The sequence below is a fragment of the Patella vulgata genome, chromosome 6 (assembly GCF_932274485.2).
Source record: "Patella vulgata chromosome 6, xgPatVulg1.2, whole genome shotgun sequence".
NCBI classification, from domain to species: domain Eukaryota; kingdom Metazoa; phylum Mollusca; class Gastropoda; family Patellidae; genus Patella; species Patella vulgata.
In genome coordinates, this window is record NC_065884.2 from 24975244 (window position 1) to 24995834 (window position 20591).

At 35.5% G+C, this 20591-nt stretch overlaps 1 protein-coding gene across 4 annotated transcripts in view; it reads left to right on the top strand.

Annotated features, from left to right (window-relative positions):
- Positions 1 to 14901, top strand: part of LOC126823379 (carbonic anhydrase 1) — a 52395-nt gene extending 37494 nt beyond the window's left edge. For all 4 annotated transcript variants that reach the window (XM_050552191.2, XM_050552190.2, XM_050552193.2 and 1 more), the window contains exons 2-8: positions 8080 to 8109; positions 8377 to 8550; positions 9341 to 9492; positions 10971 to 11063; positions 11704 to 11767; positions 12521 to 12681; positions 13066 to 14901. In XM_050552191.2, coding sequence (XP_050408148.2) covers positions 8080 to 8109; positions 8377 to 8550; positions 9341 to 9492; positions 10971 to 11063; positions 11704 to 11767; positions 12521 to 12681; positions 13066 to 13281 — 890 coding nt within the window. In that variant the 3' untranslated portion in view covers positions 13282 to 14901. The remainder of the gene's footprint in view (positions 1 to 8079; positions 8110 to 8376; positions 8551 to 9340; positions 9493 to 10970; positions 11064 to 11703; positions 11768 to 12520; positions 12682 to 13065) is intronic.
- Positions 14902 to 20591: the final 5690 nt, after the last annotated feature.

The following is a 20591-nucleotide window of genomic DNA, read 5'->3' on the forward strand; positions in this document are numbered from 1 at the left end:
CAGCTGTCCTTGTCAGGCCCTCCGTTCTGCACCACTGACAAGGGGAAACTACGTCGGAAAATCTGGATGAACTTTCTCGACCAATGGAGGGATCGGACACCCGACCTCCAGGCTAGCGAGCCAGCGTCTTAACCAACTAGCCACCGTGGCTCCAGTATGGCGACTGTTTCGGGCGTTATTTTTTTTTTAAATTTAATTATTTCTATAGTTTTGTAATCGGAGTTCAGCTTTAACAGTACCACCTCCCACATTTGACACAACCTTCAGATACACGGAAGTAGATCTAAATCAATGAATTATTTACTTAGCCGAGTACATGTTCTTGGTGTTACGCAAATATTACAAACAGTTATAAAACACACACATCGTAAAAATGTGACATGACATGGCGGCGTGATGCTGGATTGATTCGTTATGCTGCGCATAAACAGGATCTATGCGCTCAAAACTGTGAACGTTGGTGCATTGGTAACAATCTAATAAAGGGTCCGGGGGCGTGTGCAGGGCATGATTGTGAAACCGCTTGCAATTACCTGTTTTTCAAGGTTTGTACGGAAATAAATTTGTGTCCGGGTTTAGAGTTGTGTTGGTTCTTGGTAGGCATGCTCTAAATAACATTCTAATACAATGTGTCGTAGTGTCTATCATTCAGACAAATAATTTTGTATTAATACTAATTCATCGTCAAGATTCGCGATTGTTTATCATAATGATGAATTATGGGATTTATTTCGGAACGTGGCACAGCTCTTACTTGACTTTAGCTAAAACGTTCCATGCCCATGCGTAACCGGGGGTTTGTTTGGTTTTTATGTTGTTGATTATCCAGTAAATTTTGCCAAATGTTGACAACTGACCCAGACGACTAGGAGGTTCTTGATGACCGACAATAAATGTGTCGCTGCTTTATGATTTCACAAGACGTGGTCTTTAATTTTTCTTGGTGAGCAATTACTTATAAAAATGGGACTTATAAAACATAAAACTGCCAGACAGAAAGTCACTAGCCCAGAAAACCACGGAAGTTCTCAAGCCCAGTACTAACTTGTCAGATGTAAGTCTTGCGAGGCAGTAGTGCACTATAATTGACATTACAAATTTATGAGCCGGTTGACATAACAGACATGAATTCTGTTCTAAATTCTCTCCCTTTAAATTCTCTAAATTATAGTATGTATTACTTACTTTCTTCAAGAAAATGATACTGTCTTTATAAATTGAGTTCTATAGTTCACATCATCTTATGACATTTGGTGAAAAAACGTCATCGTTCATTCCGTGCCCCCCCCCCCCACAAACCTCCATTAACCTTCAAAATTGTCTTAATTTCTAATTACATATAGTAAATTGGCAACCATTTGAATACATCAATAAGATTTAGGATAGGAAGGGTCCAAATACGTATGCACAAGACTTCCATAACTACATGTATAGTGAATATCAAAGACAGTATGAAAGAATGTGTTACGTAGTATCTGCATCTCATTTTAAAACCACAAATAGTGGATGTTCTGTGACAGTTTACCGGAATGGCAACTTTTAATATCGAACAGGATTTAAAACCGGTAATAACGTAACAAGATTATGGGCAGAGAATCTGCCTAAAATGAACAACAAAAAGAAACCCAAGTAACAAATTATGAACACCCACAATCTGTTTTATTATAATTAGAGGGACTTCATATTTACCTAATATTATTTCCAATTAAACATACTTTAAAACAAGAGAAAATATTCAATTATTGTGCGTGTTTTCATCATACCAGACTGTCGTAAAACCCCTCCTTGTATAATCCCATATTTATTTAACCTATGAACGCATCTAATAAAACCGGTTTAATTGTGTTCAATTTGCAACAATCTTAGTTTTTATGTATTTAAGTTAAATAAAATACGGCGTGTAAGTCCTTCGGTCTGGTTTACTGAGGTTTCAGCAAATCTAGTGATATGTGTTTGATTTTAACATTTTTGTTGAGGTGCTGCTTGTTTCAAATTGTGTTTGGGGGTGCAGGTAGGTGCTGAAATCTTTATAATTTTTTGTTGAAGACCATTAGCGTTAAATAAATGAAAACAAAACCCCACAAAACATTCTGATTATCTTGTAATTCCAAGATAGCTGTCTTGCTATTACAAGCTAGCTACCTTGTAATTACAAGCTAGCCTATCCTGTAATTACAAGATAGTTACAAGAAAACTATTACAAACTAGTTTATTTCAAGGTCGCCCTACACTTATTTATCGGATAGCTAGGCCAACGAAGTACTTTTTATGTTACGGGATCGGCACATTCAGGACATGCTCCCATTAATATCATTAGTTATTTCGTGCTCTCATTACAAATCATTCATTAAGTTCATACTCTCATTAGCTTCATAGTCCCGCCAACTTCATACCCCCATTGATATCATTTATAAATGATTCATTGATTCGTGCTTTCCTTAAAGATACTTTTCCCGCGTACAGACTGTGTGATTTGATGATACGTTTGGACTAAAAATATATTCAAACTAATTAATCTATCAAAAATTTGCTTCAGTTCCCTCTCAAAACTTGTATTCGTCAGCTCATTTCATTGAGGGAGGGTCCATTTTTCAGAATGTATTTTTCGTTACTTACTGTCCATCTGTCGTAAATATTGAGAACTAAGTAAATTCTTAATTATTTTCTATCAACTACTTTTTCCGCCGTTTAATTGCGGAGTCTTTTGTACGTTGACACCCATCAATGTTCCCAAAACCGCCTAACCATTTGATCAAGAAATAACAACTGCTCCACAAGTCATGCTAGCACACAATAAGCTGGCAGACAACAGTCGGGTTGTCAGTTAGTGATGCTCTGACATTTTTTCTCATTGCTTGTCCCATTTGTGTTTTTCGGGTAATCCAGTATTTTTCCAATAAGATTGGATGTCTAATGGCGCAGGAAACAACAGGGCACACTTATCGTGTACTGATAATAAAATGTTAATTGTGTCTTAAATATTGGATATGAGGGTCCTATAGTTTCACGGTAAGATAAAAACATCAATATTGATAGAAATTGATCAATATTGAATTCTATTTCATGTTTTTAATTTTAAATATTATGGAAAATATTGAGTTAGAGACTTGGCTCCTTTAAACATAATTTATGCAAGAGCTAAATCTGCATATTGCAGGTCTTTCTTTAGGCCTCGATTGTTATATAAACTATTAATTAAACATTTACTAACATGACAAGACAATAATCAACTTCGATTTTCAGCAGATTTTAATCATATCTGCTGTTCAACGACCGTTGATGATTAACCGTAAAAATGTTTTTTGTTTTCGTTCGTTTTGACCTTGCACAGTTTTTTATTTTTGTTATAATGAAAAAAATCGCTAAACTCGGCATATTCTGCAGACAATAAAAACTGTGTAAAATCAAAACAACCGAAATCAAAAACAGCCAAATATCAAAATTTAAATAAGTTTTCCGAAAAATATAAATAGCGTTCTGTGACTTCAAGGGGAGCATTAAAATTGGTGAATCATGATATCACACAGACGACTATCAAATTCTATGCCTAAAAAGAGCTTTTACTTGCAGTATTCCTGAACTCTGACAAACTACAAACCTTTACTTTAATAATCAATAATCTCTACCCACAAGACAGTACGCCGCTACTGTTGTTAGCGCAAAAAATACCAATTTTTATGAGTTACGTTATACCTGGCACAGACTATGCGAATTTTCTTCCTCTTGGTTCGTCCGAAGTATTCGCCGTCGAAATTACTCGGGCAACGCAGTGGACATACAACGCGAATTCCTATGGCGATTTCGCGGCGAATAAGTCGTCTGAAACTTATTTCATGGATGCGGTCATGCGCGCTTTTCGACACATAATTTAGTTAGAAGTCGCCATTTTGTTTGACATATGAAGATTCCAACGGTTTTAATTCACTGAGTAATTTTAAGACTCACGTGTGGACACACCCACCGAGCTAGTCGGTGGCGATAAATATTCAGACAATAAATATCAAACATATTTACTATTGGCAAATGGTGTCGCTCGAAGCCCCGAGGAATGTCGCAGGTCCAGGACATAACTTGACTTTTATTTTCAAACTTGCAGCATTACATGCCATTAGCGAAGATAAAAATTCTGCCCTCGCGATATTCTATATTTATTGTTGTATTTGAGTATATAGTATTTCGACCTAATAACAGATTATGTGTCGTTATTGTATATATAAACAAACATCACGTGTTATGATATTCCCGTCCTCTACAATTTTAATTATCTCCCTTTACTTAGAGGGGCGTGTTTACATCTGCCCTGGCGATCGCTTGACTGCAGTTAAACCCACAATATGAACGCCATTAATTCGAATACTAAAATAACAATGCTGCTCATCCCTTTATTTACATTTCCAGATACATGTAAATCATTGACAATGGCTCTCATAAAGTTATGACCGGCGTGTTAAGTTTCTTAATTAAAGGTGAAACCATTTCCATTTATTGTTGCCCCCTGTTAAAACTATTTAAAGATACATTATGGGAGATTAGATAAAGAGCTGACAGTTCTCACTATAATAGTTAAAGACTAGATAATGTAAAGGGAATTTGCTGAAAATTTCAATCAAATTGATCCACTCTGAACCGAGATTGAATTTTCTGCCTAGTCGCGATCATCATTACTAAATCATGAATGGAAGTCGAACAGCAAATCGGAACCTAATCCAATAAACATCGCAGGCTACGATGACAGCTAGAGTTAATTATGATCTGGATAAGTTAATTAATGTTTAATTAATAATTTAGAAAACATTTCATGCCTAAAGAAAGACATGCAATAGGCAGATTTAGCTCTTGCATAATGTATGTTTAATAAATCCTGAATATATTTTTATATGCAGAAAAATGAAGTGATTGAATATGGACATTGCTTCTGTCAATACAAATATTAAATTATTTTGAAACTATTATGTAAAAGATTGATTTACTATTACAAACTATTCAGATAACTCTGTCAATGTGTCATGGTCACCACGTTTATTGTAAAGGGTAATATATAAATCATCTGTACGTCAGATAAATAATAATAGAGTCTATATGGTATATTAATTCACTGGATTTATGAAAGAGACTCGCGTCAATCTTATTCTGACAGCTCGGAGAATAACTTATACATAAAGAATTTAAGTAGACGAGAAAAAGCCCAATCGGCATTCAACGATAAATATTTGAACTTAGGCTCGGATAACGGGCGGGCTGCAGGATTAACCACATGTAGAGTAGATGATTTTCTCCATTATGTTTTTCGGACAGGAAAATCTTCCATATTTAAAATGTGTCTTTGGCTAGATACAATAATAAACCCACTAACATTATCTGGAACAATGAATATACCAGGGCGAACAGAGAACATTGTTTAGCCTTTGCGAACTTAGTTTTAAAGGAGCTAAATCGCTAATATTTGGGACCTAGAAATTGACCCAAATGGGTCGCAACGCATATAATAATGTAATCTGATTGTATATGAACTGATTTACATTCAACTACTTCCGTTTTGACTCTAATTTCAAATCAGTTATGTCAAGCGAAATACGGCATGAGTCTCAACCGAATAGAAATTTCTAGCGTCTGGTTATTCCAGTCTATTGCGGATGCTCTCCAGACAAGTTATGGCGTCGCTGTTTGACATGAGTTGTGGAATATGTCTAGCCTCGTTCTTTCTGGTCACTTGTTACAAATGACGCTGAAATGTTTATTTTGTCTTAAATATTGGATATCAGAAGCCTGCCTTTTCCAGGTAAGATAACAACATCAATGTTGAATTGAATTGACAAATAATTCGTGTTTTCTACGTGTAAGACGTCGGATGATATTGAGTTAGAGACTTAGCTACTTTAAACTCAAGTACCAAGCCGCAGGAATGCGCTCAATAGTTATTTGACAATGGTTTGTTTTAAAATATTCGACTGCCTAAACTGCCAATGTTTTTTTTATATTCATGCCAATAATATGTACACAAGGGACACGATTTTACTAATTAATTCCGCACTGATACGTTTTCTTTATTAATCACAAATGGCACCCGAAACGATAGAATGCACGACTCGTGTACTGATTATAAAATGTCCATTGTGTCTTAAATATTTTCACAGCAAGACAACAACACCAACATTGAATGAAACGGGCCAATATTGAATTATAATTCGTGGTTTTAATTTCGAAATAGTAAGTTAAAGATTTTAATCCTTTAACCTCACAGACGCTACCCCAATACCGTTTTTCTCGGCCAAGTTTTTTTTATTAGTACTTTATTGATTGCAAGGAATGGTATAGAATATAATTATATAAATTATATAATTAAATATCGATTTTAAGAGCCGGTAACAACATGCGTCTTTATAATAACAGACTAGTCTATATAATAAGTATTTACCACTTACTCAAGTTACTGTAAAGAGTTAATAATATTGGTGGCTAGGTGGTTAAGACGCTGGCTCGCTAGCCTGGAGGTCGGGTGTTCGATCCCTGCATTGGCCGAGAAAGTTCATCCAGATTTTCCGACGTGGTTTCCCCTTGTCAGTGGTGCAGAACGGAGGGCCTGTCAAGGACAGCTGTCTAGTCCTTCGGATGAGACGAAAAACCGAGGTCCCGTGTATACATTAGAATCCACGTAAAAGGTCCCTTGGCAGTTGGAATTCGATATAAGAGTAGGCGATAGTGCCGCTGCCCGGGCAAAATTTCCCTCATAGCACACTGTATGGCGTATGCCCGTCTTCATTAGCCCAGTATAGGAGCAGAACAGTAGGACGTTAAACCCCATTTCATTTCATTTCATTTCAGTTAATAATATTAAAACTAGAAATATACAGTTTATTTAGAAAATGCATTATTATTGAATTACTTTTCAATCTGATACACTTCACCAATACGCAATAATTCCCAACAAGCTAAAGAGGAACACTAAGCAATAAGACGCTGACTGAACAGACGATGCAGCCAGTATGAATTGGATACACATTGTTTAAATAAATTATCAAGATATAAATCCCCCTCCCCCATATTTCTATACAACATTAAAAACCTATTGTTATATCTAACAGACATGAAACTGTGTTTAATAGCACGCCAGCCCCAGCCGGGCTATATTGCGTCAGAGTCAATGTATATAGCCCAAATCAGAGAACGAATGGACAAGAACAGCAAAATTATGTCTACATATCTAGTGACTACTACTACAAGAACCGACAAGGGCGATCTTTTGTCAATAGCGTCCAAGTATTGCAAAACGTGACCAACAAGAAAAGATAAATATATTATATAATAATATGCTATGTATATTCTACCAAACACCTGCTTTTTTTGGTACCAAGACTTTGGTACATCTGTTTTTCAGTAAACTTATGCAGTTTTACTTTGATTTTATGTCCTGGTAAGTTTAGCGTTATCAATCTGATGAGTTGAATTTGATTTCACAGACGAAAGTTTTAAATCACAATCTAAATAGCATAAAAAGGAGTCGATATTTTGATCACATATTGATGATGTTTGGTTTTGATAGCAATTGTGTATGATTTGGTTTTTAAATGATTATCATAAGTATTAAAAGACTCGGTGTTAAGATTTGCAGTATAGGGGATATCATAGTCCTGATCCAACGGCCGTGAGTTTTACAACATGTGGACGTTGCTAGACTGGTCTGCAATTCACGAACTTATGGTTACATTATCTCCCTTTTATTTAGACACGTGAACGACACAAATACACTCAAATCAAACATGGCGACCTCCACGGGAACCTTGACATTGAACGAACCTTGAACATTGCAACTCGATTTTCACAGGTAGACAGTTCAACTGGAAAGCACGATGATCGCGGAATCTGATTGGCTCTCCAGCTGGGTCAGTAGCCAATCGAAATTAGTGCCGAAATGTGCAGGGTATTACATGAAGGGAGATCAAGCCGTCTATTGAAGATATGTGGATATGAGACTAACAATGACATCGCACGAAAAACACGAAACGCACAAACAGTACTATGACATAATTACTGGACATCCTCTCTTTTTTGTTTCTTATTTTGATTTCTGTATTTTTCCAGGTAATCGATGGACCTATGAGGGAGAATTGGGTATGTACCTGTTTAAATTCGCTATCACAAAACTAATCCTTCTACCTATTTACGAAAATTGTAAACGGAAAAGTTGATATACGATCTAGCATCTTACTATCAGGGGGCAACTGAATAGAACGTAACACAATAAATATCACTACTACTACTAATTCTATCTTGGTTCTGAATAAACTTAAAATGGAGGATAATCCATTTTCACTGACCAGTAGTTAAAATCTTATAATGTTTCACTTTAAGTCAAATACAGGTAATAATTTAATACAGGTCCGGAACATTGGAAGGTTGATTATGAAATTTGTGGTAAACAGGAGCAGTCGCCTATAGATATTGTTACGAGCGAAGTGCGTCTTAATACAAGTATACCAGATTTTAATTTATCGAGTTATGACACAGTTAATGGTATAGATCAAGAGTTAGAGAATGTTGGGGGACACACAGGTATCATTCTTATTATTTATTATAATTTTATCTTGCATTGTAAAAGGGACATTATGTAAGAAATAGGTGAAGAGCTAACCTTTCTTGCTATAATATTTTTAAAAAAAGATAATGCAAAATGAATATATTGAAATTTTCATTCAAATTACTTTATTTTAAGGAAAGTTATCAATGGTTCTAGTTTGACAAGATGTGTACATTGATCGTAACCACCTTACTGGTCATTCGAGTCTCAGTCTGACTTCTCCATTTTTAAATGACCGAACAGTTATAATTTGCTTAAAATCGGGACCAGTGGTTATGGTTTTGTCGTGTTAATAAATGTCTAATTATTAATGTACATAACATTTAAGGCCACAAGAAAGACCCACAATGTGCAGATTTAGCTCTTACATAAATGCCCGTTTAAAATCCCAAAAGCGGTTAAGGCAAACACCAGTATTATCTTAAAGGTTGACTATAGCAGCAAAAGTAACCTGTTGATGGATGTCGTGGATCGTCGAGGGAACCAAAGAGGACATGTCATGGGTCATGGCTTAATACATCACTGCTAAAGACGCAAATAATGTGAAAACTTCACCCTTCCCCACAGCTATCGGTCTGAGAGTGAATTACAGATGATCCAGTTTTCAATCTAATCATTTTTAAAGACAATATCCAGCGCAGCTAGCGTCTTACTCACTGAGCCACCGCGTCTCCATCGCCGCAAAGATGTAGATTAATTGACCGATCTTTCGTTCAAACACAACTTTTATTTGACGGAAACAAAGTAATACATTATTGTTTTCAGCTGAAGTTAAATATAATGGCGGCCTGTCTCTGATTATTACTGGTGGAGGTCTTGCAGGCGAATATAAGGTTGACCAGTTTCACTTTCACTGGGGTTCTGCAAATTCTTATGGATCTGAACATCAAATGAACGGAAAACCCTTTAGCATGGAGGTTAGCATTTAAACATTATACATATTATAGACTTTAAAACATCTGTGTCGTTCTTGTACTTGTATGCTGTAAACAACCAGCGCTTCAAATCACGCCAAGACATTGTTCCCTGATCTGTTTATAAGATCTCCAAAGTCTTGTGTAAATGGTAGTCGTTCTAAATATCGATATAATTATAACTGATCTAGTTTGGGAGGAATAATTGCATTACGACCTAATAAAATAGTTTTTCAGAGAGTTTTCGGACAATTAGCGTTAGAATGCTTAGACACATATAACATTGATTTCCTTCAATGGCCAATCGGAGCAGAACAGACAGTAGGACGTTGAACCCCATTTCTTTTCATTTCATTTTTTTTCAAGGTTGACTTACTATTAGACTAAAATTCCAAATATCTTTACAATTATCCCCCCTTGATTAATAGACATTTATTGGGGTTAGTATGTATGGGACCCCTGTCCACAAACCAGCACAGTTGACCTTCTTTTAGAAGGGTTTCAATCCCATGGGCTTTGTTTGTTTAACCGAGTTCTATTTTCCTTCAAGGTCTTTGGTTGGAATTTCAATAGATGGATCAGGTTAAGCTAGCGCCACGTTTGACTAACTTTCAATCTAATTAAAGTCAGATGTTTTTCAGTTGAAATATTGTAGGTGTATACAATCCAGAATTTTTAATTCCATCTTTGTAATATTATATATGTTGTACGCATTAGCGGGACGAATAAACCTATTGAATTTCAGTTATTTTCCTTAATACTTTAATAGAATCTTGTGAAGGCTCTAACGACATAAGTTATTATTCGATTTGTTTGAAATTTGTATTCTTTATTTATATTGGTGAAACGCGGGCGCTTATTATATTTTAAAAATGTGCGTTCATTACGCTTTGAGTTATGGGTAAAATTGCCCTTGCTTTATTTATGTCTTCATATTAGTTAACCAAAAGATTCGCAATGTGGTCACCTGTATGGACTCTCTGGCATCCTAACTGCCCTGGACGGTGGACGTATGTTTCGTTGCCCGGAACCAGTTCTTTCATTTTCTTTCATCTTATTCCATATTTAGCATTTTACTGGATTCAATTTTATTTAACGTCTGATAAATGCTACCACTGTGTCGTTTTTGTACTTGTATACTGTAAACAACCAGGGCTTCAAATCACGCCAAGACATCGTTAACTGATGTGTAAATGGCAGTCGTTCTCAATATAGATATAACTGATTTTGTTTTGGAGGAATTATTGCCTTATGACCCAGGAAAAAGTTTTCCGAATAGTTTTTGGATAATTAGATTTAGAATGGTTAGACACATACCACATAGATTTTCTTCAAGGTCGACTTACTTTTGGGGCAAAATTCGAAATGTCTTTATAGTTACCCCCCTGCACTTGATTAATACCCATTTATATAAATCCTCCATGGCCCGTGTCCTGCTAATTGCAGGCTTAGGAATACTAATTGAATTTTTTTATTTTCAGATGCATATCGTTCACCATTCTACTCAGTATGCCAATTTAACAGACGCTCTAGATAAACCAGATGGTTTGGCTGTTCTGGGTTTCTTCTTTAAGGTAAACTTAACTTTAACAATAATACTTCAACCCTTTATTTGTTTTGGTTTACCGGATTCATTTCCGGGAAACAAATTTTCACCGTATGGATTAATTTTATGCTACTTGGAAGCTTAGGTCAAAAAAGGAAAACCAGGGTGGCTAGAAAAACTAAGTTAAAGCGATATATCCTAGAAGTTAATAAATTAGATATCTCTAAATACTAAACAGACAAATTAATTTGTACAATGTTTTGAATGGAATGGAGTTTATCGTCTCGTCAACACAATACTTCGGCCATTTTGAGACAAAAGTATGTCAATTTTTAATTAACTGGTTACGTCTGAAATGCGAGAATTCGGCCAGACAGAGCGTTTCCGCTTAGTCGTCTTTGAATTCCATCTAACCCGGGTTTTCGTCCCTGGCAAGGAAATTGTGACTAGATAGTTACAAGTGATTGAAACCCGGGACATTGTAGTTGAGAGACCAGTGCCCCAACCACCGAGAACCCGTTAGCAGTGATAGGTTACGGGAATAAACTTACCCAATATGACAATATTATTTCTGCCCGGCGGAGCCAATGTAATCGCAACAGGTCTTTTACATGGTTATGGATTAATGTTGATGTAAACCATGTTTTATTATATTTTGCTTTTTGCAGGTGGGTGAGACAAATCCGGCTTTTGATTCACTGTTGGCAGAATTTGGTAGTATTGAACATGCAGGTAATCATTTACAGCTCCTACCAAATAATTTATCGAGTAGTATTTATGGAAAGTAGAGATACCAAATCTTACTAGAAAAATATTGTATTCCCTGAAAAACACCCGCGGGGCGGCAACCAGGTAAAATTGTGAGTGTATCCCTAAAAGACGTAACGTAAGAAACACTTCTAATGTGTTGTTCTAATGTCCAAGGGTTGAAAGAGCATTGAGAGAATTTAACGACCCAGAGTAGAAGCTGCGATTAAACGGAGATAGAAATTGGTAAATGATAATCCAAGTATTTACCTAGGCTTCGATATTTATGACGAATGAACAGCGACTAATGTCAAATATGCTGTAAATGGATTCTCCCACAATCAAGTCACGTGGTAAACAATGATGATAAAAATAGATTCTTACGGCATGTAGTAAATGTTTTCGGATTCAAATCTTTTTAGATGGATTTGAAGTACAATAGTAGTACAATATATCATTAAATCACACACTTTGTAGGCGGGCAGGGCATGCATCTTTAATACTTGTGCGTTTGAAAATTTGACTTATATTGATATGCTCGTCACATATTTGGAAATGTACTAAATCCCTCCAGATGCTTTTTGATTAAAATTTTGAATCTGTCCGTCACTGGATAAGGTCTACGCATCACAGCGATCAAGGCCTCGGGCAAGGGAGGCTTTGAACTAATCCACAAATCGCCCCAAAGATTTGCATTGAATTATTATGTATTTGGCTTTATCTCTTTTTGATTTACAGAAGACAAGATAAAACTGGATACACAAATAAAGCTCTCTTCCCTTTTGCCTAAAAATATGTCAGTGTTCTGGCGTTACCATGGTAGCTTAACAACTCCGCCTTGCTACGAAACCGTTATCTGGACATTATTCTATGAACCAATCATTGTATCCGAAGAACAGGTACAGTAAATATAGATAGTATCGTATTTTATTCACGTCCAATTGAACTACTGATCTGGCCTGATAGGCATTAACTGAGATCAGTAAAGAATACACGCAAAGTGTATACTGACATGTTGCTTATTGGGTATCCTTGTTGTCCTGCGATAATTTCAACCCCAGCTATGATGTGGGCATATCAATGAATGTTCGATACTAGAGTCTGCCAGGCACGCATATTTACACATTACACGTGCAGTGAACATCATGATTAGGGTTCGAGTTAGGGATCCGTCCCTAGATCATCTTTCATTTTATCATTTTACCATTGTGTTTTCACTGTTCACGGCAACATTTTATTCTGCATCGACTTTACGATCCATAACGATACTTTCTTTGTTTCAGATGTCCAAATACAGGTCTCTCAAAAGAAACAAAGTAGGAGAAGAGGAAAAGGACCTCGTGAATGACTTCCGGCCTCTACAACCTCTGAATCGTCGTGTTGTAGAAACTAACAATGAGTTAGGTTTGAGCTCTGGATCTAAGAAAGGTGTCCAAATCTATTTAAGTCTTGTTATCTGTTTACAATTAGTTTTACTAGCATTAGTTAACAGAAGTTAATCAAAGAAATAGTGCATAGGGAAATGAAAGGGGAAAGGGGTGGGTAGGCTTTGTAAACTTCTTACAATGTTATCGGCATAATCGGATTTAAAGCGGATGTTGAGTTTTTAGACCGGACTTTCGGATGTTCCTGAGCTAAATACTTCATCATCTAGTTAAATTTCAAGAATATGTTAAAAGAAAACTTTCTTGGGAAAACATCTCTTTAAGTTTATCGCCTGTCGGAACTGTTTTAATGTTTCTATGACGGGCTATGGCAATATGGGGGATATTTTGCTGAACGAAAAATTGCATTCTTCCCATGTGTTCTTCCTGTCGTCGTTTTTGCCGATACTTTAAAGGTTGGGGTGGGATGGGGTCTTACCTTATCCGTATTAAACTCTTAGCTGCTATATGCATCACGATACCTGTGTTCTCGGCGTAATCAAAATCGCAGTATTATTGTCTTTCAGCTGTTTTGAAATTGGCCTACCTTTACATTAACTTTTGTTAGGTATTATAATCTACGATTAGCCCGCCATGGTTCTTTGTTGATAATTTGCCCTGAAACTAAATTCTTACTGTCAACAGGTTTCAACAAAATAGAGACATATATATTTGTATATATATTTAGATTGCCGATACTAAGATATAATTTGTCACAGAATGGATCAGTTCCTACTGAAGTATAAAAAATCAAAATGAAGTACAGCTTTTCAATGAGAAATGTGTACTTAAATTTAGCTTACACGTCCCCCTTATATTATCCTTAATTGATGTATAAAAGTTGTTGACAAAAATCGACTAATAATAATCGCCCTTCTTCTATTAACTACATCGATTACATAAAGTAAATCAAAATCGAAACACAATATAATCAAAACTAGAAATCCAATTATATATGTTACAGTTTTTTTTTAATATATTTTTTAAATAGTTTTTATTTAGCCGAAACTAATTCATCTCATACAATGTCTTCAATGTTTAACTAAATACTAACTTGGGAATTTTAAAAGAGTTTATTGTTTTTAAGGTGATATTTGCATGAAAAGAAAAGAAATTTTGAAAAAAGAAATCCGTCGAATTTTGCAAGTTGTGTTTTAAGCTAAAGATTTCATCATGAACTTGTTTATGATATTTCGGGATCTTTGTAGAACATTTTATTGAAACTATATTACGGTTTCATTTATACAAGACAGTTTGGAATACTAGTATGTCACAAAATATGAAATTTTTTGATATCTCTGAGTCGCAATATCACCTTTTAGGCTATATATTATCGTTTATTTTTTCATAATTACGTTTTTCTGTTTATGTTTTATGATTATATTATGTTATTCCTTGATTCTTCTTGGTATGGTGCTATTTCTTAAGTTTAAGAGTGACTGACGGTTTTCAAACAACTGGACTTAAATTCATCACACATTCAAATATAATAAATTCTGTATTCAAAATATTTCCTATTAAATAACAGCCAAAATATGTTCTTGTATTTTTATAAACACATCAAATCGTTGTAGATTTTGTTAAATTGTATAGATTTGATGTTTTCATAGAAATGTCTCAAATATGTGAACCTTACAATTATCCTATTACTTCTTGTTTTTTATTTGGAAAATAAATCATTGTTTTATCTTTTTTCTCTCTGGTATATGGTATTTTTTGTCTACCTATAGATGGTGATTGGTGGGGTGTTTGTCCTGTCTTCATTTTATTTTCATTAATCAACAAAATTTCCGCGAATATGGACCCGGTATGGCGACGGGTTGTTTTATATCCTTACTAGATGATAGGGGCGTCTTCCGACAGTGTACAACTGGTAAACTTGTCCAATACAACTTGTCCAACAGCAGTAGGGGATCACGTGGCTAAGTGGGTAAGACGCTAGCTCGCTAGCCTGGAGGTCGGGTGTTCGATCACTGCATTGGCCGAGAAAGTTCATCCAGATTTTCCGGCGTGGTTCTCCATTGTCAGTGATGCAGGACGAAGGGGCTGACAAGGAAAGCTGTCTAGTCGTTCGGATGGGACGAAAACCCGAGGTCCCGTGTACACATTGGCGTGCACGTAAAAGATCCCTTGGCAGTTGGAATTCGATATAAGAGTAGGCCGTAGTGCCGCTGTCCGGGCAAAATTTCCCTCATAGCATACTGTATGGCGTATGCCCGTCTTCATTAGCCCAGGTTAGGAGCAGAACAGTAGGACGTTAAACTCCATTTCATTTCATTTCATTTCCAACAGCAGTAAATGAAATAGTGTTAACGTTCTAGTTTTCTGCGCCAACCGAGCTCATGAAGACAGACAAGTGCCACGCAGTGTGTTATGTGGGTATTTTTTTACCCGTATAGCAGCATTTCCTCTAGATATGATTCCATTATTAGACGTCTTTCCATGCCAAGTCCTCATCTCTGAACCACTGACCAGCGTAAACCAGACCGGTTGGTGAACAAGCACCATACTGACAGTGTCAAACCACCACGACCCCACCACAGCAATAATAAAGTGGAAGACACTGTCATCAACACCCTGCGCTGTTGTGTACCAAAACCTAGTCCAATTTGTTTCCATGTAAAAAATATGATTATAACTCACTTGCTAGAAAATGCCGCGCAAATAAATTAATAATTCTTCTTTCATAGGCCTAGTTATGTGCTATAGTTCATTACTATAAATTGGCCCAATTTCAAAGTGTTTTCGAAACTAAACTCGTTTTAATATTTGATTCGCAGTTAGTAATAAAACATATTAACACAGGGTACAATTTTATGGATACACAATTACTGACGTTAATACTAAGCGACGTTTCGACGAGGACACTCTCGTCTTTATCATGGAAGTTCACGATTTTAGCCTAGCTGAAAGGTGTACCAATTTTCACCTATATGGTACCAAAGCATGCATATCTGGTATCATCAGAATGTAAGTATGCCGAGTATCTGGCGGTGAGTGTGGCTGTGAGGGCTGCGATTCTGGGCATGAATTCATGGGCTAGATTAGCTTAAAAGTGTACCACATGAAAATGGTACAGCAGTGTACCTTACATCTTCAAGTATTACAGACATTCCTAGTGGTGGGTTACCCCCGACAGAGTTATGTAATTGCCAGACCACAAATAGGCTAGATTAGCTGAAATCTGTACCACTTAAAGCTACTTTGGAATCACACCGATATACCATGCCCGCCGCCCCCCCCCCCCCTCCAACTAGACTAGATTATCTTAAGTCAATACCGCCTAAAACAGTTTGTGCGTTGGGCTACCCCTAACGCACGCGACCAAAAAGTCACACCAGTCCCCTCAGCTAGATTAGCTGAAGCCCGTATCACTTAAAACTGCTTGGAATTTGTTCAGCACCACATGAATCATGAATGACCACTGCCAGGCAGTTTGTGCGGTGGGTTACCCCTAACAGACAAGCCAAAAATGCCAGGCCCCCAACTAGGCTAGTCTAGCTGGAGTTCTTACTGCCTAAAACTGTTTGGAAGTTGTTCAGCACCACCACATCAACCCAGAATGACCACTGCCAGACAGTTTGGGTGATGAGTTACCCCTGACAGACACACTCAAAATACTAAGAACCACCCCAACACCCTACTAGGCTAGATTAGTTGAAGTCTGTATGATCTACAATGTGCACGTAAAAGATCCCTTGACAGTTGGAATTATATAGAAGAGTTGGTAGAAGTACCGCTGTCCGGGCAAATTTCCCCTCATAGCACACTGCATGGCGTATGCCCGTCTTCATTAGCCCAGTTCGGGGCAGAACAGTAGGACGTTAAACCTCATTTCATTTTTTGTAATGAAATTTGCATTTAACATAGATTGGGCGTGGCCGACTAATTCGCGACCTTTGACATACCTAGAAGTGGGTTACTCCCAGCAATTGACTACTTAGAAGGAATGATTGTCATTGGGGATCACAAGGAAAATTTTGACACAGGTTTTGTGGATGTACAAGAGATGAGTCAGAAAATCAATTTAGGCGGTAAGGTGAACAGCTCCATCTGATGGTGCCCCCAACCACGTTAATTAAATCTTCGCTAGCTCATGTCATGGAGTAATATGTTCATTATCCACTTTTGAACTATTATAACAAGAACGGCAAACTCTATCTAAATCTTACATGATGTATCTTTAATGGCTTTATTTCAAAACTGGCCAGATTATTACAGTGAAGTTTACCAGCCAAAAAAACACCAAAAGATGCTGTTGTATTTATAGCCCGAAATAATGTGTCTTTTTCCTGGCTAATACTGATGAATTACAAATAAGTTCTACACATAATTGTTTTAAAACATCTCAAATTCTATGTCTAATAGTTTTGAAATATGACGAGTTACAAGGTTTTCTCCACATATGACGAGTAGTCTCCCTTTAATGATCAAAATATCGGATTTACGAATCTTTAAATATTGTCATTGTAAAAGGTGACAAATCACATACAATCACAACACAATAAACTATGATAACGTGAGAATACTCTGAGCAGAGACAATTAATTGTCAGCCGTACTTATCTAAATTGATTTTATTTATTTATTTCAAAACAGGTTACGATGTCGATGACCGAAAGTGAGAATCGACACAATTTGCAATTATAAATAAATATAGCTATAATATTGAATTGTTTATTGCACTATATATACCCTAACATGTTTCATGCATATAATTACTATAAGGACCTGGCAGTTCTCACTATAATAGTTAAAAACTAGATAATGTAAAGGGAATTTGCGGAAAATTTCAGTCAAATTGATCCACTCTGAACCGTGATTTTAGCGATTGAATTTTCGGCCTAGTCTGGATCATCATTACTAAAGTCGGTACGATTAAAAACAGTTTCGATTATCCATTTCATGATTAAATCATGAATTGAAGTCGAACAGCAAATCGGAATCTAATCCAATAAACATCGCAGGCTAGCGATGGCATCGTGAGGTGATTATGGTCTGGATAAGTTAAATAATGTCTAATTAATAATTGAGATAACATTTCAGGCCTAAAGAAAGACCTGGAATAGGTAGATTTAGCTCCTGCATATTGTATGTTTAATCAGTCGCTAATTACAATACATTACAACGGATTGCAACGACAGTATACATTAGTTTCTTGTCAACAAAAATCACATACACGAGTTCTCTTGTGAACCTCCGATTTGGGCACAAAGCAGTGAGGCTTCTTAAATTCAACTAAATTGTCATACTTCATTTTAAAAAATACTATTTTGGCAATAACAAGATTAAATTTGTTTAAATTAACATTAGACAATTTTATTACAATAACAAAAATTTCAATGGGAAATACGAATATAAATGAAAATCTCTTATCTATACGTATATAATTGATTGAGAAATAATATAATCTATTTCGACTGATGAATTATCAGTTGGCCCATATTAAAATATATAATTATATGGGTATAGATAAAAAAAATATTTAATGTGGTTGTGTGCAAAAATCTTATCAAAATCTCCTCGACCCCACCACCACCCCGCGTTTTTATGTCGAAAATTTCGAAATCACTTTGGTCCCATTAAAATTACCATATACAGGTATGTTCCAAATTTAGGCAGAAGGGAAATTTAAAATCTGGACCTGTAGCATGACGGACCGACAGGCATAGTACCCCCCCCCCCCCATCACATCATATTAGTATGTCGAAAATTTCGAAATAATTATGACCCAATTCAAATTCCCATAACGGTCATGTTCCAAGTTTAGGAAAATGGAAAATTCAGAATTTTGTTCTGTATCATGAAACATAGGCACAAAATCTGATTATTGTTTAAAGTTACAATTTCATATTTTCTAAGAAAGTCAAAACATAATTATTTCTATGTCTTTTGCTCAATGGGTTATCCACTCACTATTAAACGATCATAGATGTCATTCTCACACTTAAAACTCATTTACACAGGAAATAATAACACAATTACCTCCCTTGATTTATATTCTCCACCATGGAGTAGTTATCTTCAAACGTTGGAATTTGAAGATGAAAATGATATTTTTGCCAATTTCTCAACTGGCAATAGTGAATTATAGGATTAATAGGATTATTCTTTAACAAGGTAGGACTGTTTATAGATACCATCTATTTTAAGGCTTTATTTTAATAAATTTTAAAAATATAACTTAAAAATATGAAATTGCAACTTTAATATGGGCATATAAAAAAAACTAAATAAAGTACAATAACTAATCTGTCCAATACATTATATGATATTTTGGATAAGTTGATTTAATTGAATTATTTACATATCAAGGCATGCTATAAAAAAATCATATAAAAGCAAAACAAGTCCTTGTGTATCAACTGGAAATGTTTGCTCACTATTGACCTCCCATTATAAATTACATAATCATACATACATGTACATGTATAATAAAAATGAAAAATTATAACAGTAGACACTTGTCATACAACTACATTAAATAAAATACTAATTTGGCGATAACAAGATTATAATTTGTTTAATTTAACATCAGATATTTTGATTACAATAACAAAAAACTTTCAATAGAAAATACTAATTTAAATGAAAATCTCTTATCTTCTACAAGACATAATTGATTAAGAAATAATATCTATTTCGACTGATGAATTATCAGTTGGCCCACATTCAACAATATTTTAAAATATATAAATATATGGGTATCGATAAAAAAAAATTATTTAATGTGGTTGCCTGCAAATATCTTATAAAAAATCTCGACCCCACCACCACCTCACGTTTGTATGTCGAAAATTTCGAAATCACTTTGGCCCCATTAAAATTACCATATACAGGTATGTTCCAAATTTAGGCAAAAGGGGAAATTTAAAATTTGGACCTGTAGCATGACAGACCGACAGGCATATCCCCCCCCAGCCCTCATCACAATTATGTCGAAAATTTCGAAATTTTATTATGACCCCATTCAAATTCCCATAACGGTTATGTTCCAAGTTTAAGAAAATGGAAAATTTAGAATTTTGTTCTGTATCATGAAACATAGGCACACAATCTGATTATTGTTTAATATGGGCACATAAAAAAAACTAATAAAGTACAATAATTAATCTGTCCAATGCATTATGTTATGATATTTTGGATAAGTTGATTTAATTGACTTATTTACCTATCAAGACATACTATAAAAAAAGCAAATGGGTAAAAACATAAAAAAAGCAAAACAAGTCCTTGTGTATCAACTGTAAATGTTTGCTCACTATTGACCTCCCAATATAAAATACATAATCATGCATATAATATGAATGAAAAATTATAACAATAGACACTTGTCATACAACTTCATTTAAAAAAATACCATTTTGGTAATAACAAGATTATGAT